This window comes from Balaenoptera musculus, chromosome 10 (genome assembly GCF_009873245.2).
Source record: "Balaenoptera musculus isolate JJ_BM4_2016_0621 chromosome 10, mBalMus1.pri.v3, whole genome shotgun sequence".
Lineage (NCBI taxonomy): Eukaryota > Metazoa > Chordata > Mammalia > Artiodactyla > Balaenopteridae > Balaenoptera > Balaenoptera musculus.
Window position 1 is genome coordinate 83,820,367 of NC_045794.1, and position 27,753 is coordinate 83,848,119.

A 27,753-nucleotide genomic window follows, 5' to 3' on the forward strand; every position below is an offset into this window, starting at 1 on the left:
TCAAATATGCAGCATTTTAGTGAGATTGAATTTATTTATTTGTTTGTTTATTTACATAAATTTATTTATTTATTTATTTTTGGCTGCATTGGGTCTTCGTTGCGGTGTGCGGGCTTCTCACTGCGGTGGCTTCTTGTTGCGGAGCACGGGCTCTAGGCACGTGAGCTTCAGTAGTTGTGGCATGTGGGCTCAGTAGTTGTGGCTCGTGGGCTCTAGAGCGCAGGTTCAGTCATCGTGGCGCATGGGCTTAGTTGCTCCATGGCATGTGGGATCTTCCCGGACCAGGGCTCGAACCTGTGTCCCCTGCATTGGCAGGCGGATTCTTAACCACTATGCCACCAGGGAAGTCCCAGATTGAATTTAATATACACCTTCCTGAGAGATGGTGGTGACCACATTCTCTCCGTCCTTTCTGGTCTTTGATTCTCAAGTTTACCTTGTAGGAGAGACTTACCTTCATCATTCAGTATTCTAATTCAGGTATTTGTTTTACTGTATATGTATTTAAAATGTATTGGCTCTAATTATTATCACAGGAAGCAAATAGAACAGTTGATGGAATCAGAGAAAGTTAGGTTCAAATCTTGACTGTGCTGTTTACCACTTGTTATTGGAGGAACATGTTATTTAACCTCTTCTGAGCCTCAGTTTTCTCATCTGTAAAATGGAGAACATGATATTCATTTCACATGACTGTTTTATAAGAAATGTGATAATGAGCGTAGTGTTTAGCAAATGGTAAGGTCTCAGTAAATGACAACTGCCATCATTTTCCTCCTCTTCATCATCATTATTGTCCAAAAGACCTAGATTCAAGTTCAGGTCAGCTACTTACCTCCTTGACCTTGCACATGTACAGACTCTTTGAGCCTGAGCTTTCTCTTCTCTAAAATGCAGGCAGTGATACCTGCCCTCTCTGCCCCATGGCATGTCATGAGGACCAAAGAAGATAGTATATGTGAAAGTGCTTTGAAAAAAAAAAATACATAACACCATTATGTCTATATGTTATTACATACCCCTTTCTGATGTTGTACCTCACTTTATTAAAATTTTAGACACGTTCATCAAATTTCTAGAGTTCATTACTGAAGGGCAGTATCACTAATGCAGAGCAATGGCTGGAGTATAGACTGATGAAGACTTTTTAAGACCCACTGCCAATCAGCTTCCCCAGATTCCAGGTGTAAAAGGGGTTGGCAGATTTTGTGTAACGTCTACAATCACTGCAGCTTGGATCCGTCTAATTGTACTGTTGGCATTGCAGAGTCTTGCTCAATTTAAGTGTGGGAACATTAGGTAGGCAGCCCAGGAGCCCGCCCATCCATGCTGTCTCTAGCCCTGTAGGTGGCCAGTCTGGGGGGAGGAACAGCAGCCAGGTGCGATTTTACAAAGATTCGGGCTCTTAGTATGCGCTGCAAGGGACCAAGAAAGCACAAAATACTCTCTCTTCCTTTGGAGAACGTACAGATAGACCTGCCTGGATGAGGACAAATTCAACAGCGTGAGCTTGGGAAATAGAGACGTGGTGAGAATCAAAAGAGGTTGGTCAGTAATATCATTTTGTTTAAAGATCATGAGTTAAGCACGAATGACTCAGGTGTAAAAATCCTGCTTTGGGGGAATCTCAGGAGCCCAGCTTTGTTTGTTTGTTTGGACGGTGTTTGTTTGTTTGTTTTTTTATTTATTTATTTTTGGCTGTGTTGGGTCCCCGTCTCTGCGCGAGGGCTCTCCCCAGCCGCGGCAAGCGGGGGCCACTCTTCATCGCGGTGCGCGGGCCTCTCACTATCGCGGCCTCTCTTGTTGCGGAGCACAGGCTCCAGACGCGCAGGCTCAGTAGTTGTGGCTCACGGGCCCAGTTGCTCCGCGGCATGCGGGACCCTCCCAGGCCAGGGCTCGAACCCGCGCTCCCTACATTGGCAGGCAGACCCCCAACCACTGCGCCACCAGGGAAGCCCTGGACGGTGTTTGTTATGTGAAAGATCTGCCTGGAGTGAAATTCTTTATTTTTTTTAGGGGAGCTGTAATAATTCCTTAAAATAATCATCATGAATAGTTTAGAGTGCTCAGATTTTATAGGGCCTTCATTGGTCGCTTGTCCTACCAAACTCTCTAGATCTAAAATGATAATAATTATAATAATAGCTAGGCAACCTACATTTATTATTTCTAATTCTCACAGCAACTTCAAGGTAGGTGTTATTATTCCCATTTTACTCAGAGACTCAGAGAGGTAAAAGTTGTTTGTCTGTGGTCACACAGCAGTAAGTAGCTGGCTCTTGGTTTATCTGAGTGCAAAACACGTCGCTGTGCCGTACTGAGCTTCAAGATGCTTAGATTCTAAATTTTGGATTTGGCCTTGCTTAGAAACTTAGTAAAAGGAAGGCTTAAGAGCCTCAGAATGAAATAACCGAAGTTATACAGAGTCTCCTTTAGAAAAACTTATTAGAAATACCAGACTGATTTAATGAGACTGAGGATGCCTAGAAATATTGGATCAAATAGGAGCCCAGATCCAAGTCAGTCAACAGCTCTTCTCGTCAGGAATGTTTTATCCCTGACCCTTGCCCTTGTACTTGCAAGGGTCAGAAACTCAATCAAACCGGCTTAAGCAGAAAGGGATTTACTGGCTCATTTCACTGCAGAAGATACTAGACCAGCTCACACTGTCTGCGCAGGAGGACCTCATGCCTAGAACTGGTCATCCAGGTCCTCAGATCTCACTCTCTGGCCACCTGTCTACGTGATGATTCTGTAGACAGGTTCCCTTCTCATGACGGGAAAGATGTCCCATCCCCAGGCCTCCATCTTCCTTCCTGTATCTCCCTAAACATATCTGTACGCTTATTTTAAATTCTTGATCTGCTGTTACAGGATGTCTGTTTCAGAAGGTGTATATGGCCTACTTTGGAATGTTTTGGAGGCAGCTGTCTTTCCCAGATGTTCTGTTCTTTTGGCCTGTGGGTGCTCGTCCCACGGAGGTATCGACCACTTTGGGTGAGGGTCAGAGGCTAGGTCAGTCCTGGTGAGTTTACAGAGAGAAGAGGACAATGTGTCCCAGGCACCACTGGGTGCTGTCACTCTGTCAGAGGACTTTTCTGGTCAGAGTTTCATTTTTAAGCCTGCTTAGAACAAAGCGGAATTGGAAGGAGGCGCTCTCCCTTAATTGTAACTACCAGCCCTGGGGTTTAAAAGGGAAAGGACTGAGAAGTGAATGTCCGAGGCCAGCCGGCCGGACAGCACCTACATTCATCATCTCTCCAACAAAGCGGGACTCTTTGAGCATCCCTGATACTACCCCCTAGAATACCAGCACTTGTGATCTGACCTGTTGCAGCTGATTTCTGAGGGAGGGGAAACTAATTTTCCAATGCCATTGAGGGAGAGGCTAGATTGGGACTTACGTATTTCTCTAACCTGTGTTCTCACTCTGCTTGGGAACCACTACCGCTCCCCGCCATCACACACACACACACACACACACACACACACACACACACACACACACCCCAGTTTAAGGTAACCTTCTCTTTCCCCTGGCATTTCTTAGGATCTTGGTTTGTGTGTTTTTGTGTTTTGTCAGTTCCTGAAATCTACTCTCCTGCTTCTCCAGGTTTGATTTTGGCAGAGGGAGCCATCAGCCTGTCCTAGCTTACCATCTTAGGAGGAACTAGAAGTCCCTATTAATTCACCCTGATTCACATATTTCCAAATCGGTAACTGCAGCGGGAAAATGTGTCTCGCCGAGTGTTTTCATACCAGTCCCAGGGAAGGACTCCGATTGGTTGTACTTGAGCCATGTTACCCAGAGAAGGAGGAAAAATGATCCCCACAGCCTAAAACAATGACAACCACAATCCGTTCCAGAATCTTCCCTGATGGTGCAGGGAGTGTCCACCAGGAAATACCCTAGGAGGGAGCACGAACCAACCACTTACCACCGAGGCTTTCAGGCTTGATTTGATGCTGACCACCTGATATACATAGTGTAACACTCCTTCTGGCATCGAAATAAGTTGGCTTTAGACTTTTGTCTCACACTAGGTGTTTGAATGCTTCCCATCTCTCCTGTGTTTAAAGAAAGAAAAGTAATAAACTTTTGGAAAATTTTGAAATACTTCACAATCTGAAATAATAGGAAAAGACCTGTTTATACTTGGCACCTTCTCCAAGGGACAGTAAAGTATACTTTATAGAGAGCTATAAAGCACCAAAAAAAAAGGTTATGCTTTACGAACGTACCAGTCATCATTTCAATTTGGCTTGACGTTGGTGTGATTTATCCTGGAGGTGGAAATGAGCTTGGCAGTGTTACAGCAAAAATAGATATTTTTGCTTTCTGCTATGATGATTGCAATAGAATATATTATTCTAACAATAAAGTATTTGCTAGCTGTCTTTGTGTTATGTGTAAGAGGTAAATGTAGTGATTACCTGAGGCTTTAATAAAGGTAGAAGTGGTTTGTGTTAATGGGTTTCTCTTCTTTATAATGCCATAGTCCAGAGGGCAGCCCAGAAAATGTTTGCTCAAAACTACACACACAAAATGGCCATGTTTTCAAAGAGAATAAATGAAGCATTAAAAATAGTGCTGGGGAAATCAGAAACCTTTACAGCAGCAACATTAATATCTGCCTGGTCTTTTTTTTTTTTTTTTTTAATTTATTTATTTTTGGCTGTGTTGGGTCTTCGTTGCTGCGCGCGGGCTTTCTCTAGTTGTGGCGAGCAGGGGCTACTCTTCGTTGAGGTGCGCAGGCTTCTCATTGAGGTGACTTCTCTTGTTGCGGAGCACAGGCTCTAGGCGTGTGGGCTTCAGTAGTTGTGGCACGTGGGCTCAGTAGTTGTGGCTTGCAGGCTCTAGAGTGCAGCCTCAGTAGTTGCGGCGCACGGGCTTTGCTGTTCCGCGGCATGTGGGATATTCCCGGACCAGGGCTCGAACCCGTGTCCCCTGCATTGGTAGGTGGATTCTTAACCACTGTGCCACCAGGGAAGCCCCCTACCTGGTCTTAAATATAAATCTATCCACATGAGATATGCATGTGTATTAGTTTTTATAATGTGCAAAAGGAAATTCTTAATAGCACCATTGGGGCTGCTGATAAATGCTCAACTAAGTGATAGCCCCATAAATGGAACAAATTCTCCTTTCCATATCCAAACTATTTCACAGAAAAAAATCCCTTCTTCCTTATGGTCCAAAAGGAATATCCCTGTCAAATTCATTGCATTGTCAGAGCTATTTTTACAGAACGTGAAAAAAAAAAACACGTGAATTGCAATATTGTATATAGGAAATTAGTTTAACTATGACTCATAATGTTCCCAGGTAACCCACCTTTTTGACAATGGAGCCACTGTCTTCTTTGCTGTTTTCATGGCAGTCTGGGGTAAGTGTTCTACATTCGTATAACTTGTTCCCATCATCTGCTCTATGATATGTTCCTTTAAAGTCTGATTTTGGATATGAGAGGAAGAAGCTTGAGTAAATTCAGTTGGCTGTTGTATTAGACACAAGTCGATAAATAATTCATTTGGTTTATTTTAAAAGTGATGTTGTAGAGGAGAACATGTCTTATTTCTCTTAAGCCTTCAACAGTTTCATCAGCATTCCATTATTGGAGTAAAATTCACCTTCTGTTGGAGACAAAAATAAAGCTTATGGTATACCAAAAGGTCTGCTGAGACCTGAGTACCCATCTTAGTATATATAGCACTTTCTGTTGTGAGTGGAATATTTTCATCTGACTAATATGTGAGTACCCACCTCTAGGCTTCTTCCAGTTCTGGTCAAAATGACTCCTCATAAACTAGATCTACTCACAATACTGAATTGAGTCCTTCTAAATCACTTCAAGCCAGTAGCCCTATAATAACAAGGTATGATGGAACATTCACTTAAAGAATTCCTTAGCCCAAAGAAGTTACTTAACCCACTTTTTGGTAAAATGGGTTTAATAATATCTTCCTAGTCAAATAATTATAGAGCTCTAATTTAATAGTATAGAAAAGAGTCTGGACAAATACATAATGAACGATGAACGGCGGTTACCTTTGGAGAGGAGGTTACCTTTCATGGAAAGGTAGGTGGCCAGTGATGAGAGTCAGGCCTTTTACACTATATATTTTCTGTTTGGTTTGAATTTTTTGACAATGATTATGCATTTTTTCTAGAACTTAAAAAGCCAAAATCTGAATTTTGAGGTTATAGAACTCTACTAACTCAAGGCTTAGGTTCATGTTGTTCCTTATGTATGGAATGAATATCAGAATCTTTGCCATCTTTCAGGGCCTAGCTGAAGTGGCATCTTCTCCAGCCAGAAGATGTCTTCCTCCTTTGAATTTCCATAGCATTTGGTTTATGCCATTCTTTGGGCACTAATAATGATTTGCATACACAATTTTTCTCCCCTAATAGGTTCATGGTCCTCAAGGACTATTATGGTCATGGAAAACCTTATGCATTTCTTTTGAAGACAGAGAGATTAATATTCATTAGATGGGTGGATGGATAAATGGATGGATTGGGGAAAAAAGAAGGGAAAGAGAAGAAAATTACCAAAAGAGTTTCTTTATAAGACAATCAATATGTTTAACTGGTCTCTTTGGCATGTAGAAATATAAAACCTTGTTTTCTTTGGGAGGTTTGTTCTAGATATGTTATGTCTTCTTTACCTCGAGCTCTTCAAAAGCAAATTGTCCCACCCACCGCAGCTCTGTTGAAGGAACATTTTTGAACCCTATCACTCCAGCCCCTTTCACCCAGTGGGCATTTGTCCCAAGAATAATCAAACCATAGGTTGGTGAGTGGCCTGAGAGAAGGTTCTGCCCAAACAGGAACTGGCAATGCCACCCAGAGTCTTATTCTTAAGAATGTGGATTGGCAAATGTGGAGCAACACAAGAGAGTTAGCAGTAGAAACAGGCACTGAAAGATGCAGAGAGGGAAGAAACGGGAGGGAGGAAGGGAGAGAGAGAGATTGAGATTGACCAGCAGGTAGAATTGGGGACCAGGAGGAATTATGAGCAGGTTGAGTTTATGAGAAATTGAACCCAGAAATAAGCAGAAGCAAAGAACTAGTGGAAAAAATGAGAATAGAGGGTACAGAAGCCAACTAGTAGCCATCTGGGAGAAAATGCAAGACAATCCCCCAAAGAGAAGCAAAGAAAGAGTGTGGCCAAGTCATGTTATTAGTGGAGTATCAGGGTGAAGACCCAGGGTCTCTTGTGGCTGTAGTCTCTCAAGCTGCTGGCTTCCATATCCTGTCTGAATAGGTCCAGTCTTTTAATTCCCATGGGATTCCTGCCTCCCTTGGTGGGCCTTGCGAAAGCCCTCACTATTTGTGCTACCCCTTACTGCATCTCTTGCAAAGCAAGGAAGCTAACCATAATAGAGTTTTGGTTACAGGAATGACCTCTCAAGTCAAGAATGTGTATCTGGCTTTTCTAGAACATATTAGTATTGGTAGCCATGATCACGAAATATAATAAGACATCCAGTACTTCAGCTTTGCCATGATCACAAATGAGGAGACTCTGGAAAATGTATTCATTTCCTAAACCAGTGGTTCCCAAACTTTTTCAAGTCATGACACACATAGAAAATGATAATATTTGCACAGAATGCTGTTGTCCGTGAAGGAACCTGCTCATGGCCAGGGATAATACTGCCCTAAGAATCTTAGCCTCCCCCAAAACTGATGGGATTATCACCTCTGGCAGACCGATAATCCATTCCTGGCACACATATTGGGAAGCTCTGTTTTGGGCTACTGGTCTACTGTGTAATAGGTTAATACTTCTGTCGAGAGAGTGGTATTCGGAAGAATTAACACACAGAACTCCCTTATCCATTTCAGTGTTCCACCAACTTTACATATACTTTGACTGAAATAATATTTTCTTCTCCCACAGTTACCCAGAAGTAAAATCCTGGTAGAATGATAATAGCCTATAAGGTAGAGGTTGTCATCTCCACCCCTCACCCAGTACCACCATTGTAAAGGGGATGGCATCCCTTTCTTGCAAGTTGGAATGTCTTATACTGGCGATAACAGACAGACTTCATTATTTTATCTCTGCCAACCTCAGTGGACTGGTAATGGCTGCCTGGAGCATGGAGGCTGCAAGTAGGTGGGCTGGAGATCTGATGGTCCTTGTGCCGTGGAGGGTACTCAGTAAGAATCTGATAGATGTTTTGTAATAACCTTTGAGCAAAGGGAACATTTTAGGGCCATTCCAGGCAACGCAAGCCTGGAATAATTCATTTTCTGAATTGCTTTGTCTTCGTGGACAACTTATTACTTAAATCTTGTATTGTTCCCAGTTTGAGAAAAAGAATCATTTACCCCAGGTGTTTGTTTGTAGATAGGGCTTTGCCTTTTGCAGAAATCTAGAATAGCCAATAACAGTAATAGTTAGAATAATAGCATACACTTATTGAGGGCTTACTATATTAAGCATTGTTCAGTATCATCTCAGTTAATCTGTATAGCAACCTTTGAGGAAGGGGCTGTTACTATTCCCATGTGATAGATGAGAAAATTGAGGCAGTAGCTAGAAAAAAGTGGTAAAGCCAAGAGTTAAATTAGACAAGCTTTTAGCTCCTCCACTCCACTGCTAGGACCATGTGCTGTCTGTAATCCTGTTTGCTTCTGTTTCATGGATCTGAACTTTAAAATAAAGGACTGTTACACTCGTCCCGGGCCCAGTATAAACGCTGCTTTGTGATGGTGGTGTTCTATAAAAGCATATCAGTTCTAACGGAGCTGGGTTTAATGCTCTCAGGATCATCCTTTAGAGTTGACAAGTTACAACATTTAGGAAAACAAATGCACTTTATTTTCGGGAAATTGCTAGATATGGAGATGATGAGAACAGATGTAAGGGGTTTAAAAGCCCTCAGAAGGGATGGGGTTGGTGTGTCTGTTTTGTTGCCTTTTGCTTTGTATGTTCACCAGAGAAACAATAAGGCTCCATTTGGAAACAGTCTGTAGTTGCTGGAAGGGCCTTTGTGTGGGGTTAGAAATCTTGACAGAACTCCACCACCTTTGTTCTTGTTCACATTCGTGTGATGGCAGGGCCTCCTAGGGACTATTCTGTGAGCCTAGGGCTCTGGGCTTGAATCAGAGTGGCTCTTTCGTCAATGATCATTTTGGTTCAGAAAGATTCAAGGGACAGAACAATTATGGTCTAAATTAGCTCTCTCCCTAGGGGAAAAAAAATGAGTCATTAGGGAGTTTGATACTGGCAGAGACTTGCCAGGAAGCATATTATCTCACTCTGTTCTTTGTTTCTGTTTTCTTTTTTTCTTTTTTATTCTTCTTCCTTTTTTTTTTCCTCTTTCAAGTGTTGCCAAAAATTAAATTACCCCCAGTAAACAAACAAATCGAGGTCCTCAGAGCTTTCCAATCAAAATCGCAAGATTGCGGTTGTTTAAATGCAAATTCAAAGATTCTGCATATGGTCCCATCAGTAATTTAAGAATGAAGTATGTTTCATTTTTTGAAAATAAATTTTATAATAATTTGCCTTTTGTTTTTAGATATTTACACTAATTTTATTTTTATAATCTTATCTATATATCCAATGAAAAATGGTGATTGTATATTCAGAAAATGAAAACGTATACATTTACTAAATGCCTACTAGGTGTGTAGGTGCAGTCACATATGACACCTCATCAATTTCTCATGACCCACCAGGAAGAAATTCCTATCTCCATCTTATAGATGAGGATATTCAGGCTCAGAGAGGTTATGCTATTTACCTAAGATTACCCAGCAGCTGGTAAGTGGTGGAGTCTGGATTTTAAACCAGATATCGTCTGCCAAACTCCAGAGTCATTCTGAAGTATGTCCACTGTGGCCTGCACCTCCTATAGGATGTTATGAGATTTCATTACTCAGCAGACAGTGCATATTCACTGTCCCTTGGCACTGGGTATACCTAAGAAATGAGTAAGGTGTGATCTCTGCTTTCAGAAGTTGGTAATTATAATACTAGGTGTTAGGTCCAATTTTTTTTTTAAAATATATTTATTTATTTATTTATGGCTGTGTTGGGTCTTCGTTTCTGTGCGAGGGCTTTCTCTAGCTGCGGCGAGCGGGGGCCCCTCTTCATCGCGGTGCGCGGGCCTCTCACCGTCGCGGCCTCTCTTGTTGCGGAGCACAGGCTCCAGACGCGCAGGCTCAGTAATTGTGGCTCACGGGCCCAGTTGCTCCGCGGCATGTGGGATCTTCCCAGACCAGGGCTCGAACCTGTGTCCCCTGCATCGGCAGGCAGATTCTCAAGCACTGCGCCACCAGGGAAGCCCTTAAGTCCAATTTATAAAGAGACAGTGAGGGTCCATGCAGCCAACTTCCTGAGGCAAAAAGGAAAAGCAGAAAAGGTTTCACCCAAGAATAGATATTGGAACCAAGTCTTAAATTTGCCAGGCAAATAAGTGGAGTTGGGGGAGGTATGAATAACATTCTGAGCTGAGAACAGTGTGAGCAAAACTCTGAAAAGAAATGCTTAGACATTACATGTGCTAGGGACATAGAATGTGTATTAGTTTCCTAGGGGGTGCTGTAACAATATACCACAAACTGGGTGGCTTAAAACCCCAGAAAGTTATCCTTTCACAGTTCTGGAGACTAGATGTCCGAAATCAAGGTGTCAACAGTGTTGATTCCTTTGGGAGGCTCTGTGCGGGAATCTGTTCCATGCGTCCCTCTTAGATTCTTGTGCTGGCCAGCGGACCTTGGCATTCCTTGGCTTGGAGAGAACATGGCTCCAATCTCTGCCGGCATCTTCACCTGCATTCTCCCTGCGTCTCTGTTGTCTTCACATGGCGGTCTTCTTATATAAGGATACTAATCATATTAGATTAAGGGCCCACCTTACGCCAGTATGAACTCAACTAGTTAATCTGCAGTTATTTTATTTCCAAATAAGGTGACATTCTGAGGTCGGAGCTTAGGACACCAACATATTTTTTTGCAGGGGGGACACAATTCAACCATAACAGAGTACATGTTGAAGCCTGAGTTCTGCTTATCACACGACATCTGTACCACAGCAGAGAACCATGGCTTCACCCTGTAGGCAGCAGAAAGCCAGCTGAAGTTGTAAACTGGGGAGTGACATCATCAGTTGTGTTTGGGAAGCAACTGTGGCAACAGTGTGGGGAGGGGTGAAAGTGGGGACCAATAGGTAGCAGGTAGCCACTAAGAAGGCTGTTCCAGTGCTCAGTTAAAACATTATGCAGAATTGGGTGTCAGGGAAGATCTTAATTACAGAATAAAAACAAATATATTGGGCTTCCCTGGTGGCTCAGTGGTTAAGAATCCGCCTGCCAATGCAGGGGACATGGGTTCGAGCCCTGGTCAGGGAAGATCCCACATGCCGCAGAGCAACTAAGCCCATGCACCACAGCTACTGAGCCTGTGCTCTAGAGCCTACGAGCCACAACTACTGAGCCCGCGTGTCACAACTACTGAAGCCTGCACGCCTAGAGCCCATGCTCCGCAACAAGAGAAGCCACCACAATGAGACGCCCGCGCACCGCAACAAAGAGTAGCCCCCGCTCACTGCAACTAGAGAAAGCCCGTGCACAGCAACAAAGACCCAACGCAGTCACAAATAAGTAAAAATAAATAAATTTTTTAAAAAACAAATATATTATAAACATCTATAAACATAAACATATATTATACATAAATATATTTTCCTTGCTTTAGTTGTTTGTGACAGACAAAAGTTGGAAATAACCTAAATATCCAACAATAGAATGGTTAAGGAAATTATAAGTAGCCATTAAAAATTGTCTTTCAAAGCATATAATAATATAACACAAAGCTATATTTAACTTTTTTTAATGTAGGATACAAAGTATACAAATAAAGTGTGATTTCAGGTATAGAAGCATTACCGAGTCCAAACTCCTACAGCTCACTGCATGACAGGCCAATAAATCGAGAGATGAGATACTGGGGCAAAGAATAGTGACTTTATTCAAAAAGCCAGAAGACTGAGAAGATGGTGGACTGGTGTCCCAAAAAACTATCTTGCCTGGATTTCGATGCTAGTTTCTTTTATAGAACAAAGAGAAGAGAGGTGAGGAGGAAGAATAAAAAAGGCTATAAGTCATTGCACATATTTCATAGTTCTGGCCAGACTCTGGAGGGGATGTGTTAATTTCTTCTTTCCTGCAGCCATTCACAGCTGGGCCTGGTCAAAATGTTTCCTGTGAGCTAAACAAAGGTATTTTATATTATATTAATGGTGGTGTTCTCTGGGTGATAGGATTATAGCACATCTTTATGAGTTTTAGTTAGGTATAATTCACATAAAATAAAATCCAGTGATTTTAAGTGTACATTTTGACGTTATGTCAAACATATATAGTCATGTGACCGTCACTGTAATGATGACATAGAATATTTTGATTCTCCAGAAAGTTTCTTCAAGCCTCTGAAGTCAGCCCCTTGGCAACCTCAAACCTGCTTTCTATCACTATAGTTTACTCTGTTCTAGAATTGCATACAAATAGAATCTTTCACTATTTAGCATTTTGTTTCTGGCTTCTTCCACTAAGATTAAAGCTGTTGAGATTCATTTATATTGTTGCATATGTTTTAGTTTGTTCTTTTTAGTACAGACTAGTATTCCATTGCGTGATATATACCAAAATTTGTTTATTCATTTTATCCGTTTATCCAAATGTTGATAAACATTTGGATTCAATCCAGTTTTTAGCTATTATGAATACCTCTGAGACTTAATGGCTATTATAAAATTTTTTGCACGTTTGCATAAAAGTCTTTGTATCTATTTCTTCTGGGAAAATAATTAGGAGTGGCATTGCTGGATCATAGAATAAGGGAATGTCTAACTTTATAAAAAATTGTTTTCTGAAGTAGCTGTGCCATTGTGCATTCCCAGTAGCATTATATGAGAGCTCCAGGTGTTCCACATCCTCACAAACACCTGGAATTATTAGTCTTTATAATTTTAGTCATCCTAGTGGGTATATAGTGTTATCCCACTGTGGTTTTAATTTGCATTTCCCTGAAGACTAGTGATGTTGAACATCTTTCCGTGAGCTTGTTTGCAATCTGCACATCTTTAGTGAAGTGTTTGTTCAAATGGCCATTTGTTATTGGGTTGTTTGTCTTCTTATTTTTAAGTTAAAAGAGTTATTTATATAATCTGAGTAGAAGTCCTTTAGCATACATATGTTTGCAAATATTTTTCCCAGTTCGTGGCTTTCATTTTTATGTTCTTAATGGTATCTTTTAAAAAGCAAGAGCTTGGAATTCACTGGCAGTCCAGTGGTTAGGACTCCGTGCTTCCAACTGCAGAGGGCACAGGTTTGATCCCTAGCTGGGGAACTAAGATCCCACACACCTTGTGGCATGGCCAATAAATAAATAAATAAATAAATAAAAGTTTAAAATAAAAAAAGTAAATAAATAAAAGGCAAGAGTTTTTACTTTTGATATATTCCGATTTAATTTTTTCTTTTATTCTGTGATTTTGTTTTTTTAAGAAATCTTTGCCAAACTCAAGGTCCCTAAGATTTTCTTCTATATTTTCTTCTAGAGAGCTTGTAGTTTTAGATCATATATTTAGGTCCATGAGTTATTTCAAGTTGATTTTTGTATACAGTGTAAGGTAAGGGTCAGATCCATTTTTTTGCATGTATGGATATCCAGTTGTTCCAGTACTACTTGCTGAAAGATTATCCTTTTCTTCCTTGAATTTTCTTGGCACTTTTTGGTTGAAAATCAGTTGGCCATGTATAGGTCTATATGTGAAATTTTTTTCTGTTTGATCTATATGTGTACTTTTATGTAATAACACTGTCTTGATTATTACAGCATAATAGTAAGCTTTGAAATCTTCCTCTTTTAAAAAATTGTTTGTTCTACTTTAGGTCCTTTGCATTTCCATATAAATTTTAGAATTAACTTGTCAATTTTTACCCCCCAAAAATGCTGATATTTGATTGTGATTGAGTTGAATCAATAAATCAATTTGGGAATACTGAAGACTTACTATCAAATATTTCTACCCATGAATGTCATTTAGCTTTTCATTTATTTAATTGTTCTATAGTTTCTTTAAGCAATGTCATGTAATTTCCAATGTACAGGTCTTGCATGTTCTTAGAAAATTTTCCAGAATCATATTGTCTAGTACTCCAATTACATGTATGTTAGACTGCTGAATATTGTCCTATAGGTTACTTATACTTTGGTCACCCTTTTTCAGTCTTTTTAGTCTTTGTGTTCTCCATGCTCCTTTTTATATTGTTTCTATTGATTTGTCTTCAGGTTCACTGATCTTTTCTTCTGAAAAAGCTAATCTTCTGTTAATCCTATCCAGTGTATTTTTCTTTCATATCTTGCATTTTTCATCTCAGATTTTAATCAATTGGATCTTTTTGTATATTTCATCACTTTCCCCATTGTGTTCAGGTTTTTATCTACCTTCTTGACATACGAAGCATATTTATGATACAGTTGATTCTTGAACAACACAGATTTGAACTGCACAGGTCCACTTATATGCAGATTTTTTTTCAATAAATATGTACTGCAGTACTACATGATCAGCAATTGGTTGAATCCACAGATGTGGAACTGCTGATACGGAAGGCCTACTATAAAGTTATATGTGAATTTTTCAACTGCGTGGGGGTTGGCACCCCTAACCCCAACACTGTTCAAGGGCCAACTGTAGTTGTTTTGTCATCCTTGCTCTGTCGTTTCTAGGCTGTCAGTCTGAGATTGATTGAATTTTCTCTTAGTTATAGGTTTTATTTTCCTGCTAATTTGCATTCCTGGTAATTTTTTATTCAGTGCCGGAAAGTGTTGAGTTTTTGGTTTTTGTTGTGTTTCTTTAGTGCTGGACTTTGTTCAGGTATGCAGTTAACTAACTTGCAGCCCTGTTTGATCCTTTTGAAACTTGTGTTTAGCTTGTTTATTGTAAGTCCAGAGACTTACAATAGTCCACAACTAAGGCATCACCTTTAGTAGGCCTCTTATAATACCTATGTATTATAATACTTTGCATTCTGACTAGTGGGATTGTGAACTACTTCTGGCCCTCTGTGAACTCTGAGGATTGTTTAGCTATCAAGCAGCCTCATGTAGTTGCACCCCATGCATGTCAAGAGTAGAGGGGACCTTGTTGCTGATATTGCAGCTTTCTTTTAGTATAGCTCCTTCCTCTCTGGTATTCTGCCCCATAGATAATTGCCAACTCACCCTCCCTACTCAATCTCTCTCTCCCCAGCTCAGTAAGACCACTAGGCTCTGTTTTTGTTCTCCCTGCCTGAACTGTAGCCTGGGAACTGCCTAGAAGCAATGAGTTGGTATGCTCCTAGGGCCCACCTCATTTATTTTTCTCTCGGTGTCACAGGTTTGCACTGTCTCTTGTCCAGTGCTGATAACAGCTATTTCTTATATTGTAGTAGTTAATCCTCATGAGTGGAAGCGAAAGTCCTCAGCCTGTTGCAGTTTAATGGCTTTGTATAGAAGGGAAGCATACCCTCAGACAAGGCCTCAGAGAATTGTGGTTCCCTGGAGAAACTGCCATGATCCATGGTGTCTCCTAGGCATTACCAGTTCAGAAACACTGTTGGAATACCCAGAGCTAATCTGACCTGGGGATACAGACTCTTCTAAACTCTGCAAACACCAGTGCATAACCTAGAATGTGAAAATACAGGTATATGGTAGTGAATATTATTTTATAATGACCATCACATTATTCCTCTGTCAGGAAACTTGGGAAACCAAATTAATCACCATATGTTGTTTGAGCATGGGAATCAGTACAGCTAGCAAAATCCCTAGAACATCAAAAGAATGCAATTAATAATTGTTAAATGAATAAAAGAGGGGAGCAAGAGCTATTTTTTTTCTGCTTGATTAATCATTCTTATCCCATGTCAGGATACCTTTCTAATATCTACATTAGATGAAACTACCAAATTTGTGTTCTTAGACCCTTGTTTTTCCTCAGCTACCCTTGTTTTTCCCCTATCTGGACACACTGACTTTCTCCAGAAGAGGTTCCAATGCCAGTAATAGTTTCGGCTTCTTAAAATGTAGTCACATTCCTGTCCTTCCTGGATCCTGAGATTACCCTCATCCTGGCATTTTAGAGTGTTTCATAAACTCTCTAGTCACTCATTTATATTCATTTGCATTATTACTTCCAATGGCCTACCTCAAATGTTGCAAATTGGCAACCCATAAAAATATTCTGTTTGGTTTTCACCAATTTTTAAAATATACGAATAAACTCTTAACATTTTAAAATTGAAATAGTCTACGTGAAAATACATTTTCATAGTTCCTTTTGAAAAATTTGAAGAACTGGCCACAGCAGAATCAATGAGAACTGAGAAAAACCTACCACTTTACATGGTGCATACACTTCCCAATTTGTCCCAAACCCCACCACTCTCTATTGTATGGCTTCTTCCAGGTTTTGTACTGATCTGGCCCTATTAGCATTTGAGTTTGTGACTTCTAACTAAGCTCACTCATTGTGTGAAGATTTTACAAGTTAAGCTCTCAGGATGTGACTTATTCCTTTATTTCTAGGTTCTTGCAAAGCACATCATTTAAACTCCTCTGCTCTACCCAGCATGGCTCTCATTCAGATTCAGTGGAAAAGTCAAAAGCTTTACAGACAAGCAAAAGCTAAGAGAATTCAGCACTACCAAACCAGTTTACAACAAATTCTAAAGGAACTTCTCTAGGCAAGAAACACAAGAGCAGAGAACAAAAGAGGAAGGGAAGAAAAAATACCTATTAAAAAAATTAAGAAAATAGCAATAGCAACATACATATCAATAATTACCTTAAATGTAAATGGATTAAATGCTCCAACCAAAAGACATAGACTGGCTGAATGGATACAAAAACAAGACTCGTAGATATGCTGTCTACGAGGGACCCACTTCAGATCTAGGAACACATACAGACTGAAAGTGAGAGGATGGAGAAATGTATTCCATGCAAATGGAAATCAAAAGAAACTGGAGTAGCAATATTCATATCAGACAAAATAGACTTTAAAATAAATTCCTCTGTTCTTCCTCCAAATGAACATTCTCAGAAAGTTATAAAGGACTGAAAAGATGAAATCTGTTAGTATTAGTAATTTTACTTTTAAAAATTAAAATTAGCATTGGGAAAAAAAAGACTGAAGGTGTGTACAAAGTAAGTCATTCTGCTTTCCTAGGAAGTCAGAGAATCATCTTGACCAGGTTTCTGAAAATGCTTTGAGTCATCAGACAGCAGGTCATCATTCTGAAATTAAAATCATAGGTACTCACTCATAGGTACTGCTCATTTTATTCCTGGCCAGAGCTCAATTCTTGTTTTTCTCCAAACAAATGGAACATAATCTTTTCTCAAGGAAAGAAGTTAGACTGTAGGATCTTTAAGCTCCTTGTTTTTTCAAAAATAAGAAAAATGCCTTTTAAAGTATTTTCTGGGATTAAACATAATTTTCCTCTGGACTACCAGTGCAGACATTTTTAAAGTGAAGAATCAAATTAGGCCTCTCAAAACCTATTATGTTACCAGAGGGCAAAAATTGGCAGCATTGTATCCCTAGTAGCTTTGGGAATTAGTGTGGACTTTTCCAGGCCTCCCAGAAGAAGAGTATAGATCAGAGAGAAGGATACAGAGCTAATGTCAGGCTCCCACAGTGAACCTATAACCCTGGGGCACAGCACTTCTGATTTATAACTAGTTTCAGCTCCTGTGGTTGGGAGAGTAGGCTTTCTTTGTCTCTCTTTTTGGCTTTTCCCATTTCAATAGGAGTTAAAGCTCCCAGATTAGAGTGTGGTCTCGTAGCTAGGAGTCATGTGGTTAGCACCTCTGGCTCCTACTCTAAATGCCAGTTGCGCCCCGAGTCCTTGTGACAGCCCAAACATCCCTGTTGTGGGTTGCATTGTGTCCCCCCAAAAAGGATATATTGAGGTTCTAACTCCTGATACCTGTGAAAGTGACCTTATTTGGAAATAGGGTCTTTGAAGATGTAACCAAGTTAAGAGGAGGCCATACTGGATTACCAGTATGACTGGTGTCCTTATAAGAAGAGAAAACAGAGACAGAGACACTCACAGGGGAGAATGCCATGTGAAGACAGAGGTAGAGGAGCAGTACCTCTGCAAATCCAGGAATGCCAAGGATTGTGGGAAACCACAAGAAGCTAGGAGAGAAACATGGAACAGACTCCCTCAAAGCTTCCAGTAGGAACCAACCCTGCTAACACCTTGATTTTGGACTTGCAAGCTCCAGAACTGTGAAAAAATAAATTGCTGCTGTTTTCAGCCGAAAAAGAGGCAAATCAGGTTCAAATCTCAGTTCTGTTTTTTCCTAGCCTTGTGAGTTCTCTGTACCTCAGATTTTTCATCCATAGAATAATGAAAATAATACCAAACTTTACAAGCTTTTGAGAAAATAAAGATCAGTACCTAAGATGTAATAAATACTTACTATACAGTAACTAAATAAATGGTACAGTATTTCAACCCTGCCATGGAACCTAAGATATGCAACTGAAAGAGGAGATTTCCCTGCATAGGTCTCTATAAATGCCTTAGGAAGATGATGAAAGATAGTTATTCAATGGGTTTTTTTCTAACTATTTGCAGAATGTTAATCATGGCTATGCTTTCCAGAAGAAACCCTATATCAGTTAGGATGAGTAAAGTTAGCTGCCGTAATATACAAACTGCAAAACCTTGATGCTCAGTAGAACCCACAAACTTAAAACCCAATCAGGTGTTCCTGGTTGTCAGATAGCCTTCTACGTGGTCATCCAAGTACTCAAATTCCTTCCATCTCTGGCTCCATCCTCTTCTAGACCCTCAGAGTTCTCTCCATTCATCTAGCAAAAGGAGAAAAGAAGCCTAGGGAGGATACACCTACTTCTTAATTCCTCAGCCCAAAAGTGATGCACATCACTTCTAATTACTTTTCATTGGCCAAAATTTGGCTCATGGCCACATATAACTGCAGTAAACCTGGGAGATATAATCGCACTATGCTTAGAAAGATGATAAATGGTTTCAGTAAATGCGTAGGAGTCAGCCACAAATTGATTTGAAATTAGCCATAATTATTCTATTTAAGAAAATGATAATAGAGTGTGGCCTGCAGAACACTCTATGTCATGTCTTCCTTTTGTGTCCCTTATGGGCTGCATGTGACAAACTTCTCAATTGTGTGTGATTCGGAGCCAAGAGTGTCCTGCTATTTGAACACTAACCTACCTGAACACTAATCCCAACCCTGTCTGCACTGACAGAAGTCTCAGAATTTCCTAATGTGTCAACTACTGTTGTGAGAGGATTGTTGTTTGGGATTGGCATTAACATCTCAGGTGAACTTTTTTGTGGGTAGATCAGGTAGAAGTACAGGATGGAGAGTTGGGCACAAGCAGGGTCCTTAGGATCCTTGTATCCTGGGCTGGTAACAGGGCTTTATTTTATGGGTGATGTGACTTCATGGACCACCCCCTGCCCAGAGACCTGGTTAGATTGGGGTTTAGAAAAATCATTAGCAGTATGGAAAGATAGATTGGAATCTAAGAAGTTTAAAATGCTAGCAGTAAGTAGCTGAGAAAAAGGAAATTTGGGGGCCAAATTCTTGTGGAAATAATTGCGTATATTAGAAAACGTTGACAAAACACTTCAGAATGTTCAGTCTTTTGAGAATCAATATATAAAAGAAATATACTTTTTTAAATTTATTTTTTAAAGATTTTTTTGATGTGGACCAATTTTAAAGTCTTTATTGAATTTGTCACAACGTTGCTTCTGTTTTATGTTTTGGTTTTTTGGCCCCGAGGCATGTGGGATCTCAGCTCCCCGACCAGGGATCAAACCCACACCCCCTGCATTGGAAAGGCGAAGTCTTAACCACTGGACCGCCAGGGAAGTTCCAAAAGAAATATACTTTTAATCAAACTTAATAATAGTACTGGGAAGTATAAAAGAAAGATATAATATGAAGATATATATATATAGATGGATAGATATACATATACACATAGCATAAGCCAGCTTCAAAGGAGACAAAGAGGAAAGTGTGAGCTCATGACATAAGGCAGCATATAACTCACCACACCCAAAGCACATGGGCTTCCAGAGCTGTGTATTTAGACAAAGGACTTAAATCATGGAGTTAAGAGGGTGGGGGATTGGAGCTTTGCCTTGAGAAGAGATCACCTATATTAGTTTGATTACGTCCTAGTTCATACATAGAGATAGAAGCAGATTCCTCCTCAGATGAACGGGGATTTTCACACAAAGACACAAGAAAATGGCAGCTGCACAAACAGTTCATTTCTTCTTCTCATCTTCCCAAGTTCTAGAATGGAAGAGAGGAGAGGATTATTGGCCGAAGAAGGGAATTACTGCTTCGAGCTTCTTTCTCCTTGAGGCAGGGTTCAGCACATGCTGGGGAGAAGGAAGCTGGTGGAATAATTCTTACAGCCACTGGCTTGTCTTGGAAATCAGTTCCTACAGACGAGAACCACAGATGGGTCGGTGGGGCTTGTTGGGAGCAGCAACAGCCTATAAGACAGACTGGATGTGTATCCTGTGGCCTTAGGCCGTCCCAGAATGACCCCCCAGCAAGCCTTTCTGAGGCCAAGGGGTCCCAAGCTTTTCTTCTTATGGAGAAAAGCCACACATTCAAGGCTTGGCTGCCTTGTCTCTTCAAGGCTAGGAGGGACTCTGGAGACCAAAGAGAGAAAATCAATAAAGTGGCATTTGTTTGAAGGGCCAGAGGACCTAGTCAAGGAGGTGTTTCAGGGACCCCATACAAGGACAAGATAATTTGGTGAGGCAGAGGGCAAATGTGCAAAAAGAAGTTAACACAACAGGCCTGCCTTAGAGAGTCCTGCTTTACAGGGCTGGCCCGTGGCTGGCATCTGGGAACTTAAATTTCCAGAGAGTTTCTACCACCCTAACTGCTAAGAGTAACTTGTTTTACATTTTAAACAGTTTGCTCAAACCGTGAATACCTACCTGATTTTTTGTGAGGCTTGGGAATTTTGGAACGTGCTAGGCAAAGGATGCCTATATGACCAGCCCCTGATAAAAACCCTGGGCACTGAGTTTCTAATGAACTTCTCTGTTAGACAACATTTCACGTGTTGTCACAACTCATTGCTGGGGAATTAAGTACATGCTGTGTGACTCCACTGGGAGAGCACTCTTGGAAGCTTGCACCTGGTTTCCACCAGACTTCACCCCATGTGCCTTTTCCCTCTGCTGATTTTGCTTTATATCCTTTCACCGTAGTAAATCTTAGCCATATGTATCACTATATGCTGAGTTCTATGAGTCCCCCTAATGAATCATCAAGACTGGAGGTGGTCTTGGGAACCCCTAACAATAAGACTCCTGGAAAGGATTCCAGTGGAAAATAGCTGCTCAGCTTTTGGCACTTTTCTTTTTTCATTTTTAATTGGAGTATAGTTGATTTACAATGTTGTGTTAGTTTCAGGTGTACAGCAAAGTGAATCAGTTATACATATACATATATCTATTCTTTTTTAGATTCTTTTCCCATATAGGTCATTACATAGTATTGAGTAAAGTTCCCTGTGCTATACAGTAGGTCCTTGTTAGTTATCTGTTTTATATATAGTAGTGTGTATATGTCAATCCCAATCTCCCAATTTATCCCTCCCCCTTTTCCCCCTGGTAACCATAAGTTTGTTTTCTACAGCTGTGACTCTGTTTCAGTTTTGTAAATAAGTTCATTTGTACCATTTTTTTTAGATTCCACATATAAGTGATATCATATGATATTTGTCTTTTCTCTGTCTGACTTACTTCACTCAGTATGACAATCTCTAGGTCCATTCATGTTGCTGCAAATGGCATTATTTCATTCTTTTTTATGGCTAATATTCCATTGTATATATGTACCACACATCTTCTTTAACTACTCCTCTGTCAATGGACATTTAGGTTGCTTCCACGTCTTGGCTATTGTAAATAGTTTGGCACTTTTATTAACCTCCAAAGACATATGTTTGTTTCCATTTCCCACTTCTAGAATTAAGCACTTGATTATTTTAGGCGTGACTTTCTTAACAACTATACTCTGAATTTTTCAGATTTTAGAGAGGCACTGGGGTACATATATCATATATTCTATAATACCCCATGAGGTCTGGGAAGGACCCCATATTCAAATACATTAATATGGCTGCTTTCAACATATGTATACTCTCACTAAGAGGGATAAATGAAGACTTTGAGTAGCCTCACCTCAGTCGAAGTCACAGCTTGCCACAAGATGAATAAGGAGGTAGTGTGAGAGCAAGGGGGAGTAGAAAAGAAGGAAGTAGTTATCTCTCTTTGGAATGGACATTTGGATGTTTACCTTACCCCATGAAACTGATTCCAAATATACGACATATTTTTCCCTTTTGAAGTCTGACTACACAGCAAGGCCCAATAGAGATGGTCAACAATTACCTCTCCTAGGATATCTCTGTGATATCCTTAGTTGCAGTCATCCTCTGAGTGAGTAGCTTAGTGTATGTGTTCCCTCACCGGGCTTGTGACTTCCAAGGCAGCAGGAATGTGTCTTGATTATTTTTTGATCTCTCTATCAGTTTATAATGCTCAACAATTCATTTGTGTTGATATTTTTAAATTGAATTGAGTAGAAAGTTACTTTGGCTAAATGAGGATCACTCCCAGCTTTACCTGGGTAGGGAGGCCAACAGGTTGGGAAAGGTTCTTAACAGAATTTACACACTTTTGTCTTCAATGTGACAATAAAGAGATGGTTTGGAGAAAAGAGAAGCAACAGGACAGCTTCCTCCAACAAAATACCTTCCTTCAGTAAAATAGGAAGATACAGTCGACACAGATATTTATCCTGAGAAGAATTTGGGGGACAAGAAATCACTGGCAATCAAATACATGTGAACTGCTAAGCTTTGCTTTTCCTTTTCTGCCCCTCACTTTTCAAATGATGTTGGTAACCTAGTTTTCTGTATTTTACATCTCAGGTGCTTTGTCATTCTAGTAAGTCTGCTCTGCTGTGACTTGCAAATCAGCTTAATTTAAATCTCTAAGTTTTCATTGTGTTTGACAGAGACTTAGTAATTCTCAGAAAATGATCCTTGTTAAATAAAGTTTATCTAGAAATTCTGATATTCAAGAATGCTTACACAAACTGTCATTCTTTACAATGGCTTCATTATCCATTGACACAGTTAAAGGCATTGTTTTATTTGAAAATGTCTGCCTTTCTCTGCTTGTTCCAGCGACAGTTTTCCTGGAGTTTTGGAAAAGACGCAGAGCAGTAATTGCTTATGACTGGGATTTGATAGACTGGGAAGAAGAGGAGGTTTGTATCATTTACCTCAATTTTTTTTTTTTAAAAAGCTGATAACCAAGAAATACACAGTCCCTCTTGAGTCATCGCTCTCTGCCCTGTGATGGAAGTCAGGTTGATTCATAAAGCATTTTTTATACCTGTCTTTACAGGAAATTTCAAGCGGAATTTTAAAAAACAAAAACAAAACACACAACATTTTGATTTCTTAGTGGAGTAAAATTCCATGACTAAGTAAAGCATTTCACTTGTAGGTAGAGGCATCAGAAGAATTGGTAGTAAGATTTGTTTAGTTTCCTTAAATATTATCCATTCTCTTTACTTTATCAGAAGGAGAATATTAGTTTTACGATTGTAGGCACATGGAAGCAGACCTCCTAAGTACTCCAAGGAAATGGTTCTGTGAACTCTTCAGGACCCTGGACAGTGGCCAGATGTGCACAGGCTCAGTAGTATTCCCCTAAGTGATAAATACTGAGGGGAAACCACTCCTCAAACAGCCTCTTTGGTGGATGTGGCTAAAAGCAGGACCAGCTGTAGATAAAACTGTCCAGGAGAGGTAAACTCAGTCCCACAGGCTTCACCTTCGCAGCACATCACTCTCCCTTTATCCCCTTCTAGGCCAATACACCATGCCCTTTCCTAACCTGTGTCTGGTCTTTATCCTCTCTCTCCTTGCCCCATTCCTGTCAGAAGTCTCGAGGACCCATGGGTGGGTTTGGTCACCATGTGCCCGGCCTGAACTCCTCTTCCCTTCCTCTCATCCATTATCTCCTACCTCTCCTGAGAACCATTTCCTCAGAGCCTTGCTGGGCCAGTAAATCAAATACACTAGTCATATATGATATGATAATGGGTATCAATGGGTGTTTTCCTTCCAAGAGACACACATATATATTTTTATAAATTGAAAGGAATCTTCTGTAAACATAACTGAGAATTTTAGCCCTGGGCTAGGCTTGGTGGGGGAGATAATTTTGAGGGGAGTGTTTTTCCCTTCAAATCATGCCTCATGGATGGCTGCCTTTTCTCCTCACACCCATGAACACATTTGGGTAGTTTTTAAATCTAGAAATGATACTGGGATTCTCAGCAATCCCTGTTCTTGTGATGAGGCCTCTCTCATGCTTTTATAAGCATGCATTCTCTAGAAGATGGTTTTCTGAGTTGGAAGAGACTGCCCAGGTGACTTCTGGGGGCTACCAGCCACAGCCAGGCTGCATTCAAGACTTCCTCCTGGGTGGAGCTGTTCTGGTTTTTGTTACATGTGTTTATGGGAGTGGCTTTCGAGTGGGATGGAAAATGCTCTTTCCTGGGAAGCCGAGTCACCACTAGGCAGCTGTGTCATCTAAGACAAATTACTTCATCTTCGGATTTTTTTCATTTCTAAAGAGAAATGTTTCTAAATTTTCCCCTTTCAGCTATAAAGTGTGGCATTAAATAACTTTGACTAAACCAGTCTAAAGTCACTGTTGGCCCTTGTGGTGGGCCCACAATGTGAGTACCCTTAGGGTAAACATATCCCTTGTTTACCCTTAGGGTAAACATATCCCTTCAGAAGTCTAGAGCTTCTGAACTCCCAGCCCTGTTAAAAAGCATGGAGTGCTGAACCCTGCTTTCACTCAGCACACCTGTGTACAGGAACTCACATCAGGGGCCATATGCAGTTCTATTTCTGTTTGGGATTCATTGTAGAAATGCCTCTTCCTTCTAGCCTGTGGTTCTCAGCTTGCTGTACAGAAGAGCCCAGACATGCTGCATGCCTTCCTCAGGGGTAACCCAGGATGTTACTTTGCTAGGGCCACCATAACAAAATGCCACTGACTGGGTGGCTTAAGCAAAATAAGTTGATTGTCTCACAGTTTGGAGGCTAGAAGTCTGAGATCAAGGTATTGGCAGGGCTGGTTTCTTCTGAGGGCCATGTGGGAAGGATCTGTTCCCAGTCTCTCTCCTTGGGTTGTAGATAGCCACCTACTCCCTGTATCTTCACATTGTCTTCTCTCTGTGCATGTCTCTGTCTAAATTTTCTCTTCCTATAAGGAAACTAGTCATGTTGGATTAAGGTCCACCCTAATGACCTCACTTTAACTTAATTACATCTGTAGAGACCCTGTCTCCAAATACAGACACATTCTGAGATACTGAGGGGTAAGACTTCAACTTATGAATTGGGGGGTGGGGTGGGGATACAATTCAGCCTGTAACACCCAGGATGACAGGTCTGGCTCCATGACTGGCCTCATTTTCTGGATGATTAACTCAGTGACCCTTGATGACACTTATAGACTAATGAATTAAGTTTCCCAAAGAAGCAGAATATTCTAGATCTGTTTATATCCTAAAGTGTAACTACCTAAAATAAAGGAGGCAGAGGCTGTTTATAACTGTATCTCCCCCTGACCTTCCCCATTACCTGCCACTGTGTAAAGTCAGCATTGGGCTTATCCTGTGGCAGGAGATGGGCTGCCCTTCCTCCTACACAGGGAGGCCACTACCAGACCGTACCCATCCTCCATAATCTCTCTTCTGTCAGCTCCTTCTTTGCTTTCTGTCAGTACCTTCATCTAAGTCTTGAGCATTTCTGCCTGGACTAACTCAATCTCCATTGCACCAGAGTTTCTGCTTATATTCCCTCCTCTTCCAAGACACTCATGTAGAACAAGTTCTTAATTAACCAGAGTGACTTCAAAATACCGTTTTCCTGATTATCTTTTCCTAGTCCCATAATTGCTTTTTAGTCAGAAGCTTTTCACATTGGATGGGGCTCAACTCAATGAAATAAAATCTCAGCTTGATTTAGAATTAGAGGAACCTTGATTTTAGCTGGATTTGAAAGGTATTTACCTTGTTTTCAATACCACTTAAGAATACATTTCAAGTCCCTCCCATCATAAAACTTGCACAAGCCTCTTAGATACCCTCATCCACCAGAGGGCAGACAGCAGAAGCAAGAAGAACTACAATCCTGCAACCTGTGGAACAAAAACCACATTCACAGAAAGCTAGACAAGATGAAAAGGCAGAGGGCTACGTATCAGATGAAGGAACAAGATAAAACCCAGAAAAACAACTGAATGAAGTGGAGATAGGCAACCTACCAGAAAAAGAATTCAGTTAATGACAGTGAAGATGATCCAGGGTCTCAGAAAAAGAATGGAGGCAAAGATCAAGAAGATATGCAAGAAATGTTTAACAAAGACCTAGAAGAATCAAAGAACAAACAGAGATGAACAATACAATAACTGAAATGAAAAATACACTAGAAGGAATCAATAGCAGAATAACAGAGGCAGAAGAACGGATAGGTGACCTGGAAGACAGAATGGTGGAATTCACTGCCATGGAACAGATTAAAGAAAAAAGAATGAAAAGAAATGAAGACAGACTAAGAGACCTCTGGGACAACATTAAATGCAACAACATTTGCATTTTAGGGGTCCCAGAAGGAGAAGAGAGAGAGAAAGGACCCAAGAAAATATTTGAAGAGATTATAGTCGAAAACTTCCCTAACATGGGAAAGGAAATAGCCACCCAAGTCCAGGAAGTGCAGAGAGTCCCAGGCAGGATAAATCCAAGGAGAAACACGCCGAGACACACAGTAATCAAATTGACAAAAATTAAAGACAAAGAAAAATTATTGAAAGCAACAAGGGAAAAACGACAAATAACATACAAGGGAACTCCCATAAGGTTAACAGCTGATTTCTCAGCAGAAACTCTATAAGCCAGAAGGGAGTGGCATGATATATTGAAAGTGATGAAAAGGAAGAACCCACAACCAAGATTACTCTACCCGGCAAGGATCTCATTCAGATTCGATGGAGAGATCAAAAGCTTTACAGACAAGCAAAAGCTAAGAGAATTCAGCACCACCAAACCAGCTTTACAACAAATGCTAAAGGAACTTCTCTAAGTGGGAAACACAAGAGAAGAAAAGGACCTACAAAAACAAACCCATAACTATTAAGAACATGTTAATAGGGACAGACATATCGATAATTTCCTTAAATGTGAATGGATAAAATGCTCCAACCAAAAGACACAGCTGGCTGAATGGATACAAAAACAAGACCCATCTATATGCTGTCTACAAGAGACCCACTCTTCAGACCTAGGGACACATACAGACTGAAAGTGAAGGGATGGAAAAAGATATTCCATGCAAATGGAAATCAAAAGAAAGCTGGAGTAGTGATTCTCATATCAGACAAAATAGACTTTAAAATAAAGACTATTACAAAAGACAAAGAAGCACACTACGTTATGATCAAGGGATCAATCCAAGAAGAAGATATAACAATTATAAATATATATGCACCCAACACAGGAGGACCTCAATACATAAGGCAACTGCTAACAGCTATAAAAGA

The 27,753-nt window shown here is 40.4% G+C and overlaps 1 protein-coding gene across 2 annotated transcripts in view; it reads left to right on the top strand.

Annotated features, from left to right (window-relative positions):
• The window catches only part of ANO4 (anoctamin 4), a 445,216-nt gene that overhangs the window by 349,978 nt on the left and 67,485 nt on the right, over positions 1-27,753 (top strand). For both annotated transcript variants that reach the window (XM_036866241.1, XM_036866242.1), the window contains 2 exons: positions 5,327-5,387; positions 23,313-23,395. In XM_036866241.1, the coding sequence (XP_036722136.1) occupies positions 5,327-5,387; positions 23,313-23,395 (144 nt within the window). The remainder of the gene's footprint in view (positions 1-5,326; positions 5,388-23,312; positions 23,396-27,753) is intronic.